At 38.5% G+C, this 18682-nt stretch overlaps 1 protein-coding gene across 2 annotated transcripts in view; it reads right to left on the reverse strand.

The window, feature by feature from the left end:
• Positions 1 to 18682, reverse strand: part of RNLS (renalase, FAD dependent amine oxidase) — a 267915-nt gene that overhangs the window by 28635 nt on the left and 220598 nt on the right. For both annotated transcript variants that reach the window (XR_009696103.1, XM_061162117.1), the window contains exon 6: positions 2592 to 2767. Coding sequence is in view for 1 of the 2 variants with exons in the window: in XM_061162117.1 (XP_061018100.1) it covers positions 2592 to 2767 (176 nt within the window). In the remaining variant the exon portion in view is untranslated. The remainder of the gene's footprint in view (positions 1 to 2591; positions 2768 to 18682) is intronic.

Raw genomic sequence — 18682 nt, forward strand, 5'->3', positions numbered from 1 at the left:
GAGAACAATTCTAATTTTATAGCAAGAGTTTAATAGGCTAGTCCAAATCCATTTATTTTTGCCAAAGATACCAAAGCATTCATTTACCACCTGACTCTCCTTTTTCCCTACCCTTAAATTCCTCTCTTGATGCCCACGGTGTTTGAAATGCATTCAGTGATTATTTTATTCATTTTTTTAATAAAAGAGTAATCCATGAATGTGCTACATGACAAAAAAGGCACTTAAATATTTAGAAACTACAGAAATAAGGGGGAAAGTTAGAGTTAAACTCACAAGCAAATCATATTTTTATAGTAAATGTATAAAACTAGAGTAGTTTGGGAAAGACATCATGATAGACTCTGAAACAAAGGGAAGCACAGCGAATAATAGTGGTGAGAGGATTAGGGTTATCAAACTGATTAAGTGTCCCCTGTCAATGTACATGGAAGTTGTTTTCAGTTATTACTCTTCTGCTGACAGGATTAATATATCATACTTGTTACAGAAATCTTAACTCAATGTATCACAGCTTAGGCATCAAGGTATATTAACTGGATAAACATTTAAATGATGGAAGGCAAATAGCTGCAAAGGGGAGGAACTGAGAATCACAAAAAATCTGCCATTGCTTTGCTGTGTTTGTCTGAACCACCTACTCATGTGTTTTATTCAAACCCCAAATGGGAGGCACAGACAGTTCCGCAAGTCTTTCAAACACACCTTCTTTCTTCATCTGCCTCCTTCCTTAATAGCAGCACCCGCTAGAAAGCAGTGCTATCCTACTCAAGGCAAAAAATTTGATTTAGTGTCTTAGGAGAAGGCTTTCAGCAAAGATTAGTCTCTAGGATTCCATGGACAGAGTATTAGATGTGACCTAGGCATTTGTTATATGCTCATGGAATAAATGAGTAAACAAATGAATAAATGAACAACCATCTTTCACTACCCTGCCCGCCCCCCCCCCCACCCCACCCCTTCTCCTCAGCCCCTGTCACTGTGGATATAAGACATTAGAGGCAGAAGAAGGCTTGGAGAGTCACATCAAGGAAACATAAAATGGACTCTACACAAAATACTCCCTTACCTCTTTCAGAAAGCAGTCACTTCCAGAAAGTGGCTTGAGCCTTAAAGGGCTGGTGCTCTCCCCAGAGGTTTTATTAGAGGGGCAGGCAATACTGCCTCATAAAGGAATCTGCTAAAGAATTCTGGGGGAAGGAAGGTTATGAGGCAGAAGTAAGGCTCCTCTCTGTGGATCAGCTGGTAAAGAATGCACCTGCCATGCAGGAGACCTGGGTTTGATCCCTTGGCTGGGAAGGTCTCCTGGAAAAGGGAAAGGCTACCCACTCCAGTATTCTGACCTGGAGAATTCCATGGACTGTATAGTCCATGGTGTTGCAAACAGTCGGATAGGACTGAGCAACTTTCACTTCACTTCACTTGCTATGTAAAATATCTAGTTTCAAATTATATCAACAAGATTATTTCCGTGTTTTCTTTTTCAGACCAACCTAAGATTAAGTAAAATATCATTTAAAGACATTGGCTATTGAGATTTGAAAAAGTTGTTTTAAAAGGAAGAAGTCTTCTAAAGTGACCATGATGTGTTTAAGTAAATATTTTCCTGAAAGGTTCACTGTATAATTTAACTTGAGAAGATATGGGTAAACACATAGAACTACTGCAATATTTTAGGAAGTAATTTACCATTTCCTCTGATTTTGGAAAGTCCTTTAAAATATATAAAATCTGTTGTGATTTCTCCCAACCACTTTTTCTAAAGGGTTCACAGCTCTAGTAACAAATAGTGCTGATAAATCAGGTAATCAATGTGCTAGGAAATCTTAGGAAAAAATAGACAAGTCACTGCTTCCTTTTCCCTCTGCTCCACTGTCCCCAAACCACTTCACAACTGAGTTTACAGATCAATACTTTTTCTATTAATACTCAGAAACTTCTGTTGGAATATACAGAGGATTTTCAGAAAAGTCAGCATTTACTTAGTGTAAGGAGTTTTTTAAGTTTGAACTGGTAGACTGATCAGCAGGTTTATCTAATCCTGAAAAAACAGCTCAACTAGCTGATCTATTCATTTTTCATTCATCATTTATGCCTGATCTATTCAGGTATTCATTTCTCTCTCCCAAACAGCTCTACTGGCAGCAGTCAAAACCAAAGTGGGAACTTAATAAAAATGAAAATTGTGGTAGCAAAATATACTTACAAGGTTAATTTGACATATTGCAAAAAATTTGGGAGGTTATAGTGGTTTCTATATAACCACAGTACTGATTTAGAAAAACCTCACAGAAACAGCTGCATTTTGATATATAACCTGCCTTGCCTGCATAAGAAACCCCAGATTTTCAGGTTATATAAGTCTAGATGCTAGAATTTGAACATAACATTGGGGAAAATTATATGTGTCTCTTACTGAGAAATAACAGGATAATAAAAACTTGCATGTAAACTTCTCTATTAGACAAATGCATATTTGCTCCCAAGATCACATGTTAATTTCTTTTACTAGAGAGTGGCAAAAGATGAGAAAAAGTAAAGTCAGATCTGATTAAGAAAACTGTGCTCATACCACTGGGTTCTCTGATTACCTGTGAATGTCTCCATTTCTGGCATTTGGTAGCAACTGGCTGAGGCAAACCAGGCAAAATGTCTTCCAGCTGCTGGAAGATTAACTCCTGCACATCCTCAATGCTGTGTTCCAAGTGTGTAACTCCAAATGGGACAGTGGTGTGAATCACAAGGGAAGGTCCGATTTCTGATGACTCTAGTAGAAGAGGAACATAAAGATGTACCTTGAAGTGAGTAACATGGAAGTGTCTCTCAGCCTTTCAATCCAGATTTAAGAATTGATCACAATAATCAGACAATAAATGAAGGGAAAACAATCTAAACTTTGAAGCATAAAATTAGGCTAGTTCTGAAACTCAAAATCAGGTTTCACTGAAGAGGACGTCAGATTCAAGACATAGTTTATTTTTTTTAATTTAAAAAAAATTTAATTTTTTTAAATTATATTTTTTAATAATTGTTTCACAATGTTGTGTTGGTTTCAAGATGTATTTTAAAGAATAAATTTTCAGGTCTTGTTAAAGAACCTGAAGGAAAGCAAAAGGACCTAATATATACTTCCTTGGGTGTAATTAAATTTATTTGTATCCTTTTCATCCACTAAAACATAAGCTCATCAGGGCAAGAAGCATTTCTTTTTTCTTTTTAAAAATTTTACTTATTTATTTATTGGCTGTGCTGGCTCTTTGCTGCTGCACAGGCTTTCCTCTAGCGCTTTGAGCTGGGACTAGCCTCTAGTTACGGTGTGCGGGCTTCTCACTGCGGCAGCTTCTCCTGTTGCACAGCGCTGGGCTCTAGGGTGCCTGGGCTCTAGGCTACATGGGCTTCAGTAGCTGCAGCTCCTCTGCTCTAGGGCACAGGCAAGGACTTAGCTGCTCCACTGCATGTGGGATCAACCCAGATCAGGAATGGAACCTGTGTCTTCTGCATTGGCAGGTGGATTATTTACCACTGAGCCATCAGGGAAGCCCAGAACCATTTCTTATATATAGTCTGAAAAGGTGTTAGTTGCTCAGTTGTGTCTGACTGATTGCCATCCCATGGACTGTGGCCCACCAGGCTCCTCTGTCCATGGGATTTCCCAGGCAGGACTACTGGAGTAGGTTTGCCATTTCCTTCTCCAGGGCGTCTTCCTGACTGACCGGAGGCACCAGGGAAGCCCATACATAACCTTTACTCACTTTAAATTCTGAGAACAAAGTAGATGTTCATCTTTTTAATTTTATGTTAAATGGATTGCAAAATGCCTTGTTGAAATTATATAAATACCAGAGTAAAATGTCTTTAAAAAACCCAAGCTTCTTTCTAAAAACAAGCCTGACTTCATAATGTTCTTCGTCTTTTAGGCAGCAGTAAAAATAATTTCTGCTTTATTCATACATGGAGCTACTTCTCACTTTTGTCTACCATTGACTGTTTTTTTGCTCTATTTTCACAATGACAAACAATAAGTGCTTCATATCTTTCACTCTTTGGTAGAATATAGGAAATCGAATAGTTTGACACTGAAAACAAAGTGACTGAGGCATCAGAGAATACAACCTTGGAAGGAATGTTAACCAGGATTTCCTGCTATTATTATTTGTTTAAATCATGCAGAAGGGAAAAGCTGAGGGAAAACAAAATAGGTATGAAACACATGAAATAATAATATGAAAGTTGGTGCTCTCCCCTGCTGAAAGAAGAAACTACTAAAATATAAATTATTGATGGGGGTTGGAAAGACTGATTCTGAAAATTCTTTCAATTGGAAGTATAAAGCTCTTCTTACAATTGTTATAAAAGATAACAATCTCTTTGAGATAGGTTTGTAAAATATTTCACAGAAAAAGTAATTTTACACAGAGCAAGAAAATTTCTTGCTTTGTATGCACTCAACCTCTTTACTTTGTGTGTCTCTATGTACAATGAGAATAAGTATCTACTATGTTGTTCTGTGGTCTGGATTAAATGACATAATGTGTGTGAAGTGTTTAGCACTGTTTCTGGTACAGAAGAGGTGCTTAATAAATGTAAGTTATGGGAATAAAAGGAATTAGTTAGATATATCCAAGGGGAAAGTTTTCCTGATGTTGCTCAAATGAAGATGTGAGCTATTATTTTGTTATTGTTGTTAAAACACTTCATTTTCCCATTACACCCTGGCTTATGAATTTTACAGCAAAATGGAAAAGAAGAGAGACCCAAAATGCTGTGAGCGCTATAAAGTGGCATTCTTCCAAACATTTCAAGATATATGAGACTGTGAGAGCTGACTTCAGAATCTGTGCTGTAAATGTAATGGTAAGGAGATTGTCCAGTTTCACCTCACACTGGCTGGAACAACTTGAAAGAGGATAGAGGGGGACCCTCTCTTTGAACATACAATGCTTAATCTATTGGGGTCAACTTTACTGATATCACACAGGAGTGCAAAATCTCAAAATTCTTTCACTGGCTACAAACAATGGTGAGAAACCTATTGCATATTGTCTCAGGGGGTGTTACCTATGTTTCAGTTTAATATATTCAAGAAGGCTTATACACAGAAAGGGAATGGCAATGACACCCGCCTTCCATGAGGTACCAAATCTTCCTAGAGACAGAGAAAGCTACTCGGTCAGCATTCGGAAGCAAGAGAATTGAGGTTCTGAGTTGACTTATCTATGGCAGGCTTCAAAGGGAGAGGAACTTGTGTGCGTGAGGTTGCACTGACCCAGACATTTGTTCTAGCGGGGAGCTCATAAAATTGTTAAGGGTAGTGATGGTGCATTGCCAGGTTTCTCCCATTTACATTAGCCACCCACTCCAAGGAGAGCAATAAAAAAGGAAATTTAAGGCTAAAAATGAAACAGTTCTTGCATAACAATCAGAGAACAACCTGACTACTTGTTTTTATTGGACTCAGACAAAAATTTTTGAGAATTTCAATTAAAATATGAATACCTGCAACCTCAGACAATGACTTTTAAGGAAGAGGCCCTCGTTCCCTAAATTCAAGAGTATTTTCAGAAGCCAAAGTGCAAAAACACAGTCAACCAGAGTTTAAACGTGACCAAGGCCTGGAACTCAAGTATCATAAAAAACCACAAATATGTTAATAGGATTCGGAGCATAAATTCAGTGTAGTCATTATTCCTTGGTCACTGAGAGGGTAATGATGTTATCTTTTTCTTTTCTTTATTCAGTTTAACAAGCATACGACTTTGCTTTTGGCATTTTAAATGTAAAGTTCATAGTAAGTTGACAACTATTTCTGTATGTTGGGAGATCAATAACTTCAGTCAGAAGATAACTATTTGAACCTTTGCATCCTTAATATCCTGGTGGTCTTGGACAAATTAATCTCTTAGGCTCCACTTTCTTCCATCAATTAGAAGAGAGTAATACTGCTTACCTTATAAGGCTGTCATGAGGATTAAATGGGTTTGGATACATAAAAGTCTTCTTCAAATACAAAGTGCTATACAAACATAAGGTACCCCTAGAAAATATTTTTGTTTTGACCTCTGAGTTGTGGTAAGAACAGAATTAGAAAGGATAACAGAATTGACTTCTCTCAAAGTACTGACTAATTCTTATGTTAAAACCCCAGGAACAGTGGCGGACTATTCCTGGGTATAGGCACAGCAGTTTTTTTGGTATTGTTTTATTGTGGTAAAATGTATATAATAAAAAATTTACTTTTTAAGCCTATCTTAAGTGTATAGTTCTCTGGCATTATGTACATTTACATTGTTCTGTAAACATCACCACCATTGATCACTAGAACTTTTTTATCTTCCCAAATTGAAACTCCATAGGCATTGAACACTAATTCCTGACTCCCCACTCCCCACTTGCCCCAGCCCCTGCTAAGTGAAAGTTGCTTAGTTGTGTCCAACTCTTTGCGACCCCATGGACTATACAGTTCATGGAATTCTCCAAGTCTGAATACAGGAGTGGGTAGCCTTTTCCTTCTCAGGGGATCTTCCCAACCCAGGGGTTGAACCCAGGTCTGCCACATTGCAGGTAGATTCTTTACCAGCTGAGCCACAAGGCAAGCCCAAGAATACTGGAGTGGGTAGCCTATCCCTTCTGCAGTGGATCGTCCCGACCCAGGAATCAAACCAGGGTCTCCTGCATCACAGGCAGATTCTTTACTAACTGAGCTATCAGGGAAGTCCAACCACCATTCTTTTTCTCTTCCTATGAATTTGACCAATCTAGATACTTCACATAAGTGGAATTATACAATGTGTTCCTTTGCAAAAGGCTTATTTCACTTAACATGATGTCTTCAAGCTTCATCCATGTTGCAACAGGTGTCAGAATTTCCTTCTTTTTTAAACCCATATAATATTCCATTGTGTGTATATACCATATTTGTTGATTCCTTCACCTTTTGGATATTGTAATGCTGCTAGGAACGTGGGTGTACAATTTACCTGTTTAAGTCTCTGCTCTCACTTCTTCTTGGGGATACACCCAGGAGTGAAACTGCTGATTCATATGATAATTGTATGTTTAGGTTATTGCTCAATCACCATATAATTTTCCATAGTGGCTGCACCATTTTTTCATTCCTACTAGCAATGTACAAAGGTTCTAATTTCTCCACATCCTTGCCAAACACTTGGTATTTTATTTTTTTTAAACAGTCATCCTAATAAGTGTGAAGTGGACACTACATTTCTTTTAGTCTACATTTTTGGGTGGGGAGTCAAGACAATGGAAGCTGATAGTTGTAAGAATAGTAGCATCATCACATACTATTAATATAACACTGAGATTGACAAGCCTCTCAGATGGTATAGATTCCATTTTCAATGCAGGTTCAATTCCTGGGTTGGGAAGGTCCCCTGGAGAAGGGCTAGACTACCCACTCTAGTATTCTTGGGCTTCCCTGGTGGCTCAGATGGTAAAGAATCCACCTGCAATGTCGGACACCTGGGTTCGATCCCTAGATTGGAAAGAACCCCTGGAGGAGGACAAGTAACCCCCTCCAGTATTCTTGCCCGGAGAATCCCTATGGAGAGAGGAGCCTGGCAGTTTACAGTCCATGGAGTTGCAAAGAGTCAGACATGACTGAGCAAGTAAGCACAGCACATGAAATACTTGCAGTTAAAAGCTACAGAAGTCACCTAGTCCCCAGACAGACATCAAAATTTGTGCTGAAATGAATATTTTTGCCACCTCAGATCCATGGCCATATCAGTCATAACAACAGATAATAACAGGCTAGGATACTGTTTAGTTAAAGACAAAGGTTGTCATATTGCATCCAGAAAATAACATCTAACCATATGTAGCTTAGGGCTTCCCAGGTGACACTAGTGGTAAAGAACCTGCCTGCCAGTGCAGGAGACCTAAGAGATGTGGGCTCAGTCCCTGGTTGGGAAGATCCCCTGGAGGAGGGCATAGCAGCTCACTCCAGTATTCCTGCCTGGAGAATCCCATGGACAGAGGAGCCTGGCAGGCTTCCACAGGGTTGGAAAGAGTTGGACATGACTGAAAGGACTCAGCAGCAGCATATGTAGCTTAAAATCAAATACATTAGGGTTGGGGTTAGAAATTCTTTAAGGCCCAAGTTTAAAGATTATTCCTTTAGAGGTTTACTTTCATTTCTGCCAGGTACCTTGGAGGCAATATTGCATACGGCTACTTTAACTGGGTTTTTAGAACATACTAGCAGAATGAATTCTGGCACCAAATCTGCCTGAGGGTGGATATGTGGCTTGGCATCTCAGAGGAGACATTTTATTTCTTTTTTTGTTTTTTCCACTCCACTCAAAAATAGGCAAGCATCCCCAATGTCTTCCTCTACCAGATAGGAAACAGCAAATAAATTCTTTAAAGCCATAAAAGTATACCCATCCATGTGAAAAAACTTTCAAATCTAAAAGAAACAGGCTAATTTTTCTTGGAAAAAAGTTACTGAAATTAACTCATTATAAAATAAATCAGTATAAATGAAAATGTATAAAAGAAATTGAAAACAAAATCAATATTCAAAACAAAAAAAGTACTTCAGGACCTAACTGTTTTACTTGTGAGTAGTTTAAAATTGTCAAGCTAGTATAATGTTGATTATAGATACATACATCTCATCTACAAGTATAAACACACAGCAAACTCCAGATCATTCTTCTACAAGTGTTAACAGGTATGTTCTTTCATATAAACAGGGAGAATGAAAAGAAACATGATAATCTCAATATGTATTTAAAAGGCATCCAGTAACATTTTAATATCAAACCATGGAAAAGATATACAACATGAAAACACTGACTTTTTCAAAACGAGATAGAATAGCTTTCTTAAGCTGTTGGTCTGTATCATAGTTTATTATGAAATAATACAGATTTTCATGGTAAAATTAGCATAAAACAAGGGCACTTAGTAATACCAATGCTATTTAACATTGCTAGTGTAATGCACTAAGATAAAAAATAAAAATAAGATTTATAAATATTAGTGAAGAAGGAAAATCAAGCTTTAAAATAGTAAGTCAACATAAAATTCATCAAATTAATTAAAAAAATTTGATATTATATTGATTTCCCTACATACCAACAGTAACTAGTACAGAAACAAAATCGTAAATTAATTCTGCAAGTTTTTTTGAATTTAAAATAACACTAAAGAATAAATAAGGGAATGAGAATATTAAAATATGTTTTTGAAAAAAAATCATTGAATGGAGACTTACTTTACCATATATTTAAATGTATTATAAAGACACAGCAATCAAATCAGCCAGGTACTGGTTGACTATAATAGTCAGTGAATCGGAACAGATCTCCCTGGGAAAAAATATCCTAAAATATAGTAAATATTTAGTACAGGACAACAAATTTAACAGAGCAATGGAGGAAGATGCATTTTCATATTGTCCTAGAAAATTGGATATATGGATAGTTTTAACTTAGAATATTCCCCTCCCAATTCTGACCTAAATTTGTCACCATTTCTGATTACTTTCTTCCAAAATTACATGAGTATTCTACACTCTTCACTCATACAGCAAGCTCAGACTTACTGAGACATCCTTATTCACAGGCAAATATTTCAGAGACCTTTTTCATCTGTTAAACTTTGCTGTTAGCCATATCTGTCAAGGAAGGGGCAGGAGTTGGGTTCCCCTAAGGCCAGTTCCAGATTCTATCTCTGACAGGGAAGTCTAGACTAAAGGAACTTAAGGGGTGGCAGACACTATAGGTGCAGACCAAGAGGATCAAAAAAAATCAGTGAATATGTTTCTTTAATTACTGATTCAATCAGATGAGCATGTGGGTGCCTAGTGCAGTTTAGTACCATTGTGGCCTCTCAGAAGCTTACATCTTAGTGGGGAGATGGCACCTAGGCAAAACAATTAGAGAGCCATTATCTCTAACTGGTATGGTCTTGACTGTGTGAAAATTAACTTTAGGAAACAGATTCCTAGGAAGAGAGAAAAGGGACCAGGAGCTGAGAGCCACACAGTTTGAGGGGTGGGTGGTCAGTTCTCCTTCCTCCTTCCCCCAGCAGTGGCATTGGTGGTAAGTTCCCCTCCCCCTCCCAATGTGGAATTGGCTTAACTATCCTTGCCCTCTAGCCATGAGAGCTCTTATTACAATTTAGCTCTTTCATTTGGCTCTGGAGCCCAGCAGCAAAGGTAACAGGGAGTAAGTCAATCACATTAGTAAGTCCAACAACAAAAAAGTAACTGACTCTCCATGATGAAAGCATAGGGGAAAAGGAAGGAAGAAGAGTGGGAAAGGGAAAGGGAGACAGAGAGGGAGATACAGGTGTGCCTGTTGTCTCTCTCTCCTTCCTCATCTTCCCAGCAAAGCCAACACAGACTGCATCTAACCCTCTGCCACTTGGCATTCCACTTCCTCAGCAGTGTGACTGCTGTTATGTGTATTTGCTGCTGGCTGAGAATCAGGAACTAGACCTCACTATTCAGAGGGACCACCTGCAGGCTTTATTTGCTTTTTAATAAGCATCTCAAACAATTCTTACATATAAGTTGTGCTGTGTTCAGTCACTCAGTCGTGTCCAACTCTGTGACCCCATGGACTGTAGCTTACCAGGCTCCTTTGTCCATGGGGATTCTCCAGACAGGAATACTGGAGTGGGTTGCCATTTCCTTCTCCAGGGGATCTTTCTGACCTAGGGATTGAACCTTTGTCTCTTGCATCTCCTGCACTGGCAGGCGGGTTCTTTACCACCAGTATCTAGATGGGCTTCCCAGGTGGTCCAGTGGTAAAGAACCTGCCTGCCAATACAGGAGACACAAGAGATGCAGGTTTGATCTCTGGGTTGGGAAGATCCCCTGCAGGAGAAAATGGCAACCCACTCCAGTATGCTTGCCTGGAGAATCCTCATGGACAGAGGAACCTGGTGGACTTCAGACATGCCTGAAGCGACTTAGCATGCATACATACAGTTACAGTTCAGCCTCTCAGCTGTGTCTGACTCTTTGCAACCCCATGGACTGCAGCATACCAGGTTTCCCTGTCCTTCACCACCTCCCAGAGCTTGCTCAAACTCAGGTCCATTGAGTTGGCGATGCCATCCAAACACCTCATCCTCTGTCAATCCCTTCTCCTGCCTTCAATCTTTCTCAACATCAGGGTCTTTTCCAATGAGTTGGTTCTTCTCACCAGGTGGCCAAAGTATTGGAGCTTCAACTTCAGCATCAGTCCTTTCAGTGAATATTCAGGGTTGATTTCCTTGATTGACTGGTTTGATCTCCTGGCTATCCAAGGGACTCTCAAGAGTCTTCTCCAACACCGCAGTTCAAAAGCATCAATCCTGCACAGCTTAGCCTTCTTTATGGTCTCTCACATCCACACATGACTACTGGAAAAACCATAGCATGACTATACAGACCTCTGTCGGCAAAGTAGTATCTCTGCTTCTTAATATGCTGTCTAGGTTTGTCATGGCTTTCCTTCCAAGGAGCAAGCACATTTTAATTTCATGGCTGCAGTCCCTGTCTGCAGTGATTTTGGAGCCCAAGAAAATAAAGTCTGTCACTGTTTTCTGTTGTTTCCCCATCTATTTGCCATGAAGTGATGGGACTGGATGTATATGTATATGTGTGTGTGCGTGTGTGTGTGTGTCTGTATGTTACAGAAGCCACAATTCACTTACAAGAGCCCTACTCATGTCCTGGGTAATTTCATTGCCTCCAACTATACCTGTAGGAGGGACTTCATTATTGAATTGGAAGTACTAGCTTAAAAAAAAAAAAACAAAACTAAAAGACTTATTAGTTTCTTCTCTTCTTTTGGTCTTTGACTTGCCTATTATAAGGCCTGTGACCACTAATATATCTAGGAATGTATGCATTTGCCACTTTAAATAGAAACTAGGAAGGAAAGTTTTAAAATGAGTACACATGTATGTTTGCAATCCTTGTTATCCGAGGCTACATATGTTTGGATTTCTTATGTTTAAAAAGACACAGGGACATCCTCCAAACAATTTTGTATAAGATACCATTCTGATAGGCATTTAGTTAAATATAAGCAAGTATGTAAAATCCCACACGATGAATTGAAAATAACATGAGCATTCCCCAAAAGTTCATACTTCCAATTTCAGAAGAATCTTCCCCATAGCTCCAGTATAAATAAATGTATACAAATTCAGGAAATAATCTACCAGTAAACAATGGAAAATTGTTCACATAAAGTGTGTTTGCCATCTGCAGCCAGTTGAGCAGTAAATGATAACATTTACCAGTAATCCAAACTACTTGAATAATAAACATGTTGCCTATTTCCTCAATACCTATGAGGACTGAATGCCAGAGGCTTTGGGATGGGGTCAGGAGGGGGGTGACAGGGACATGGTTGAACTACTGGGGATAATTTTCTGCTGATTAGAGGCGCATCCTTGAGTCCAGAGAATGGAGTAGTATAAGCATCAAGGTGTTGCACCAAATTGTCAAAGTGTATAAGGTTTCAGAATAAACAAGATGAGTGGTGGAAAGGATGAGGGATGACAGGCTGGGCTGAGCCTGGGGGGGATGGACAGGCAGTACTCCTAGTTATAGGCAGGAAAAAAAAATACATTGCCTACAGATATTCATTTTAATATTTCTTTTCCTACTGAATTGGCTTTGAGTCTCATGAAGGAGCTCAAACCAGTTCACATGTGGAGAAGATCTTCTGCCTAGAGATCTACCTAATAGATTCAAACAACCCAGTAGCCCTTAGAGAAAAGGCATATTATAATATATTGACCTCCAAGCTAGTTATAAAGGTCATATGAGTGAATATCTGTGTAGCAGCCATTACCAGTTCAGTGTTCACTGGCTACAGTAGCTAAATTTTGTGTTAGAGGATCAACCCTCCCCACTACTTTCATCCCTGATAAAGGTGACCCAAGTAACTGATCAATTAATCCTTTCCTAACTAAGTGATTTGTTTAGCAATGCATTAACTCAAGGCAGGCCAATCAGGTCAATGAGATTCAATTCCTAGACTAGCGTTGAGCTTATGGGGAAATAGGTTCTTTCTTTGTAAAACTTGGCATTGAAATGATTGGTACTATGAATGAATCCAATCTAGCAAAAGGCAGAGTCAAGAAATGGACAGACACTAAGTCTTCATGATGTTCATGGATCAATCTGGACACGCCTGAAGCTTTACTCCTGGAATTTTCAGGAACAATACCAATAAATTCTTCCTCCTCTTTTTCCTAGGGGAGGGGTGTTGAGACATCCAAATCAGGTTTTATGTTATTTGTAACCTGTTGCTATTTAGTCACTAAGTTGTGTCCAACTCTTTTGCAACCCCATGGACTGCAGCCCGCCAGGCTCCTCTGTCCATGGGATTATCCTGGCAAAAGTACTAGAGTGGGTTGCCATTTCCTTCTCCAGGGGATCTTTCTGACCCAGGGATTAAACCGTGTCCCCTGCTTGGCAGGCAGATTCTTTACCAATGAGCCACCTGGGAAGCCCTATTTGTAACCTAAACTAACCTAAACATATGAAGTATCTAGTACGATGCCTGCCATAGGTATGCTTGTTCTGACAAACACATTTCATTTCTTTCTTCTCTTCTCCTCTTGTCTGTCCTTAATCTTACTTGATATCTCCAATAAATAAAAAAAAGGTTAGATTTAAAAAAAAAAGGTTAGATTTTACCAGTTTCTTTAGAAAACTTAATCAATAATTATGAAAAACAAAACCAAAATCCTCCTTCTGTGCCTTAGTTTCTTTATATGTGAAGTAAAGGGGTTAGAAAAGCTTAGTACCTTCAGATTCCTTTCAACTTTAATTTTTCATGACTATAAAATGGAGGCCCAGATATTGGTGACAATTTGAAAAGTAAAGCTCATTCTTTCCCTAACCACTCCATGCTGTCACTAAGGCAGAAATCCCTGACCCTCAAAGAAGAGACTAAAACTAAGAATGCATAGGACCAATGTGATGAAAATACTTTCCTTTATCTGAGCTTTGAGTTTGCCCTAGATTTTAGGGTTTTAATTTCCATCCCACTTTTGAGTTTAAATGCAGCGAACTATTTTGTAGTATGGTAAGAAAACATACTACATTGTTTAAGAATTCCTTGGTCTGGATTCAGCTCTGCTACCAACTAGAACAGTTCTTGACATACCACAGATACTCAATTCACACATGGAAACAGATAAATAATTCACAAATGTCACAGCTCTGTGGAAAACCATGTGCAACTAACAAGAGTTAAATTGTTAACTCTAACCAGGATTGAGAATACTTTGCTTTCTAAAGATATATTAAGTTGGATTCAAGTTCATTCTGGAAATAACGTTGCTGTTGAGTATATGTATTTTGATATATGTGATCCGAGTGTGAGAATGTTAAGCCTCTTGAGATTCACAATAACTTGAGCTATCTTCATGATGTATGTTGTGAGTATGAATATCATTTGTCATGTGAGTGATGGTAAGAGAACTAGATTTCCAAGGATCTTTCATCCCCAGGGTTCTCAGTGATGGGCTGGTGGTGGCAGTGGTGGAAGCATGAGATAGATCTCACCAGAGAAGTACCATGAGGCAAGCTATACAGACCCAGATCAGTGTTATTGTGGGTTTGCTTCCAGGCTACAATAAAGCAAATATCAAAATAAAGCAAGTCACATGAATTTTTCGTTCTCCCAGTGCATATAAAAATTATATTTCTCATGCTGTGGTCTATTAAGTATGCAATAGCATTATGTCTAAAAAATGTACATACCTTAATTAAAAAAAAATACCACATTACTAAAAATTGCTAACCATCATCTAAGTCTTCAGCCAGTGTAAACTTTTTGCTGGTGGAGGGTCTTGCCTTGATGTTGATGGCTGCTGAGTGATCAGGGTGGTGGTTGTTGAAGGTTGAGGTGGCTGTGGCAATTTCTTAAAATGAGACAACAATAAAGTGTGCCACATCAATTGACTCTTCCTTTCATGAATAATTTCTTTGTAGCATGCAAGACTGTTTGATAGCATTTTACCTACAGAAGGACTTTCAGAATTAGAGTCATTCCTTCCAAACCCTGATGCTGCTTTATCAACTAAGCTTATACTACTACATACTAAGTCGCTTCAGTCATGTCTGACTCTTTGCAACCCCATGGACTGTGGACTGCCTGCTCAAATGCCCATGGGATTCTCCAGGCAAGAATACTGGTTGCCAGGCCCTTCTCCAGGGGATCTTCCCAACCCAGGGATTGAACTTGTGTCTCTTGTGGATACTGCATCACAAGCAGATTCTTTACCTCTGAGTCACTGGGGAAGCCCTATGTAATATTCTAAATCCTTTGTTGTAATTTCAACAATCTTCACAGCACCTTCACCAAGAGTAGATTCTATCTCAGGGACCTACTTTCTTTGCTCATCGCTAAGAAGCAATTTCTCATCTGTTAAAGATTTATCATGAGATTGCAGCAATTCAGTTTTAATTCTACCACCTCTACCTTTAATTCTAGTTCTTTTGCTATTTCTACCACACCTGCAGTTATTTCCTCCACTGAAATACTGAAACCCACAAAATCATCCACTAAGTTTGGAATCAATTTCTTTCAAATTCTTATTGGTGTTGATATTTTGACCTCTTTCCATGAATTATGTTCTTAATGGCATCTAGAATCACAGATCCTTTCCAGAAGGTTTTCAACTTACTTTGTATGGATCCATTGGAGGAATACTATCTATGGCAGCTGTAGCCTTACAAAATTATTTCTTTAATAATAAAACTTAAAAGTCAAAATTACTCCTTGATCTGTGGGCTGCAGAATGAATGTTGTGTTAGCAGGCATGAAAACAACATTGATCTCATTGCATATCTCCATTAGCCCTCTTGGGTGACTAGATACAATGCCAATGAGTAAAGGAATCTTTATTTCTGAGCATTAGGTATCAGTGTGAAAGAAACAACAATAAGGTTTCACTTTCTTTCACAAAGTGCAAGTTGCTCAGTCCTGTCTGACTCTTTGCAACTCCATGGACTTAATTCTTCAGGCCAGAATACTGGAGTGGGTAGCCTTTCCCTTTTCCAGGGAATCTTCCCAACCCAGGGATCAAACCCAGGTCTCCCTCATTGCAAGTGGATTCTTTACCAGCTGAGCCACAAAGGTGCATTTAAGATAGTCAGTAAACCATATTGTCAACAGATGTGCTGTCATCCAACCTTTGTTGTTCCACTTATAGAGCACAGGCAGAATAGATTTAACATAACTCCTAAGGACCCTAGGATTTTCAGAATAGTAAGTGAACACTGGCTTCATCTTCAGGTCACCAGCTGGATTAGCCCCTAACAAGAGAGTCAGCCTATCCTTTGAAGCTTTAAAATCAGGCATTGACTTCTCCTCTGTAGCTATTAAAGTCCTAGATGGCCTCTTCCTCCAAAAGAAGGCTGTTTCATCTACACTGAAGATCTGCTGTTTAGTGTAGACACTTTCATTCATTATCGCAGCTAGATCTGCTGGATGACTTGCTGTAGCTTCTGTATCAGCACTTGCTGCTTCACCTCGTGCGTCTGAGTTATGGAGATAGCTTCTTTCTTAAACCTCATGAATCACCAACCTCCGTTAACTTCAAACTTTTCTTCAGCAGCTTCCTCACCACTCAACCTCCACAAAACTGAAGAGTAAGGGCCATGATCTGAGTTACACTTCGGCCTATGGGAACACTGTGGCTGGTTTGTACTTCTATCCAGACCACTAAAACTTTCTCCATTATCAGTAACAGCGTTGTTTCATTTTCTTATCATTTTTATTTGCTGAAGTAGCCCTTTAAATCTCCTTCAAGAACTTTTCCTTTGCATTCACAACTTGGCTGACTTTGGCACAAGAGGCCTAGGTGTTGGCTTCTCCTGGCTTTCGGCATTCCTTCCTCCTTAAGCTTAATCAGTTCTAGCTTTTGATTTAAAGTGAGAGATATGTGACTCTTCTTTCTCTTATATACTTAGAGGCCACTGTAGGGTTATTAACTGGCCTGATTTCAATATTGCTGTGTCTCAGAGAATAGGGAGGCCTGGACAGAGGGAGAGACAGGGAGGAATGGCCATTGGGTGGAGCAATAAGAACACAGAGAACATTTATGGATTAAGTTCGCTGTCATATGGGCACAGTTTATGCTGCCCCTAAACAATTTCAATAGTAACATCAGAGATCACTGATCACAGACCATCATAACAAATATAATAATAATTTAAAAGTTTGAAATGTTATGAGAATTACCAAAATGTGACACAGAGAAACAAAGTGAGCAAATGATATTGAAAAACAGCCCTGAGAGACTGGCTTGACATGGGGTTGTCACAAACCTTCATTTTGTAAAGAATAAAATATTTGCTAAGCACAGTAAAGTGAAATGCAATAGAGCGAGGTATGCCTGTATAAATAAGGAGGAGAGACCCCAGGAGACTGATTTCAAAACAGAGAATCGTTTCTATCTTCTTCAGTGGAGCAGATATGGCTTCAGAGCTTATTACTGTCCCTTTAAAACAAGGTACATTTTTATATTCCTGTAAGTGTAACTCAAGAATTACTAAAGACCTGACTAGGAATACTGACTAGAGGAAAAGACAGTGTTCTACAGAGATACCAATATTTCTATTTCACAAATATTTGAAGAAATAAAATAACAAGGACACAAGAGAATATCAGATTAAATACTGTTGAAAATTTTGCTGATAAGGAATCCTAACTTTTTATCATTGTGCTGTAATATGTTTAAATATTATCTGTCAAATGTAAGCAGTAGAAGAGCTGCCTTATTCACCTGAACACTTAGAACGATGTCTGGCCCATCACTGAAATGCAATAAATATTCATTGAATGCATGACTGATGAATAACTTATGGAGACTCATAATATGGAGAGCAAAGAACATAAGATATTTCTTTTCTTATGAAGTTCATTTCCTTACAGTCAACTTTTATTATAATATTTCACTTTTAAGAAGAAATGAACATAGAATTCTTTTAAAATGAATTCTGCCCAAATTTACAGATTATATAGAAAAACATTGGTCATAAGATGAAATTATTACAAAATGAGCATTTTCCTCTCCTAAACATTAAAAAGACTTTGTAGAAAACTGTCTGAAGAAGATATCCAAGTAAGATCCTAATGGTTACTACCAAGTGAGATATTAATATAAAAGAGATTAATTACAACTTAAGAAAAGCTTTTGCAAATTGATAAAATATATCACCTATGATATACTAATACATGTGGTTTATAGTACTTTTGTATGGCCAATTTTGTTTAATATCAGGAAATATATTTGCACTATTTTTTATACTGTCTGGCAGAGATAGTTAATTTACACCAGATGGTTCATGTGCTACCTGAAATTACCAGTCCTCATGGCAGTTAAGCTGGACCATGTAACTAGCTTTGATCAGAGGACATGATGGGAAATGAAGTGCATCCCAACTAGTCCAAGGCTATTAAAAGCTATGGCATGTCTTCCATTTCTTTTTCAACTCTATGTTGACCTTAGGGGCTCATGCTCAAGATAGCACATCTACATGATGGAGCAGAGAAGCCCAACCTACATGCAGCTTTGTGTAAAAGTCACAATGTGTCAACCACAAATGCCTTTGTAGCACTGACATTCTGAGGTATACCTATGAATTATACACTCCTCATTTCAAGTGTAGAACTTTTTAAACGACATACCT

This window comes from Dama dama, chromosome 15 (assembly GCF_033118175.1).
Source record: "Dama dama isolate Ldn47 chromosome 15, ASM3311817v1, whole genome shotgun sequence".
NCBI classification, from domain to species: Eukaryota; Metazoa; Chordata; class Mammalia; order Artiodactyla; family Cervidae; genus Dama; species Dama dama.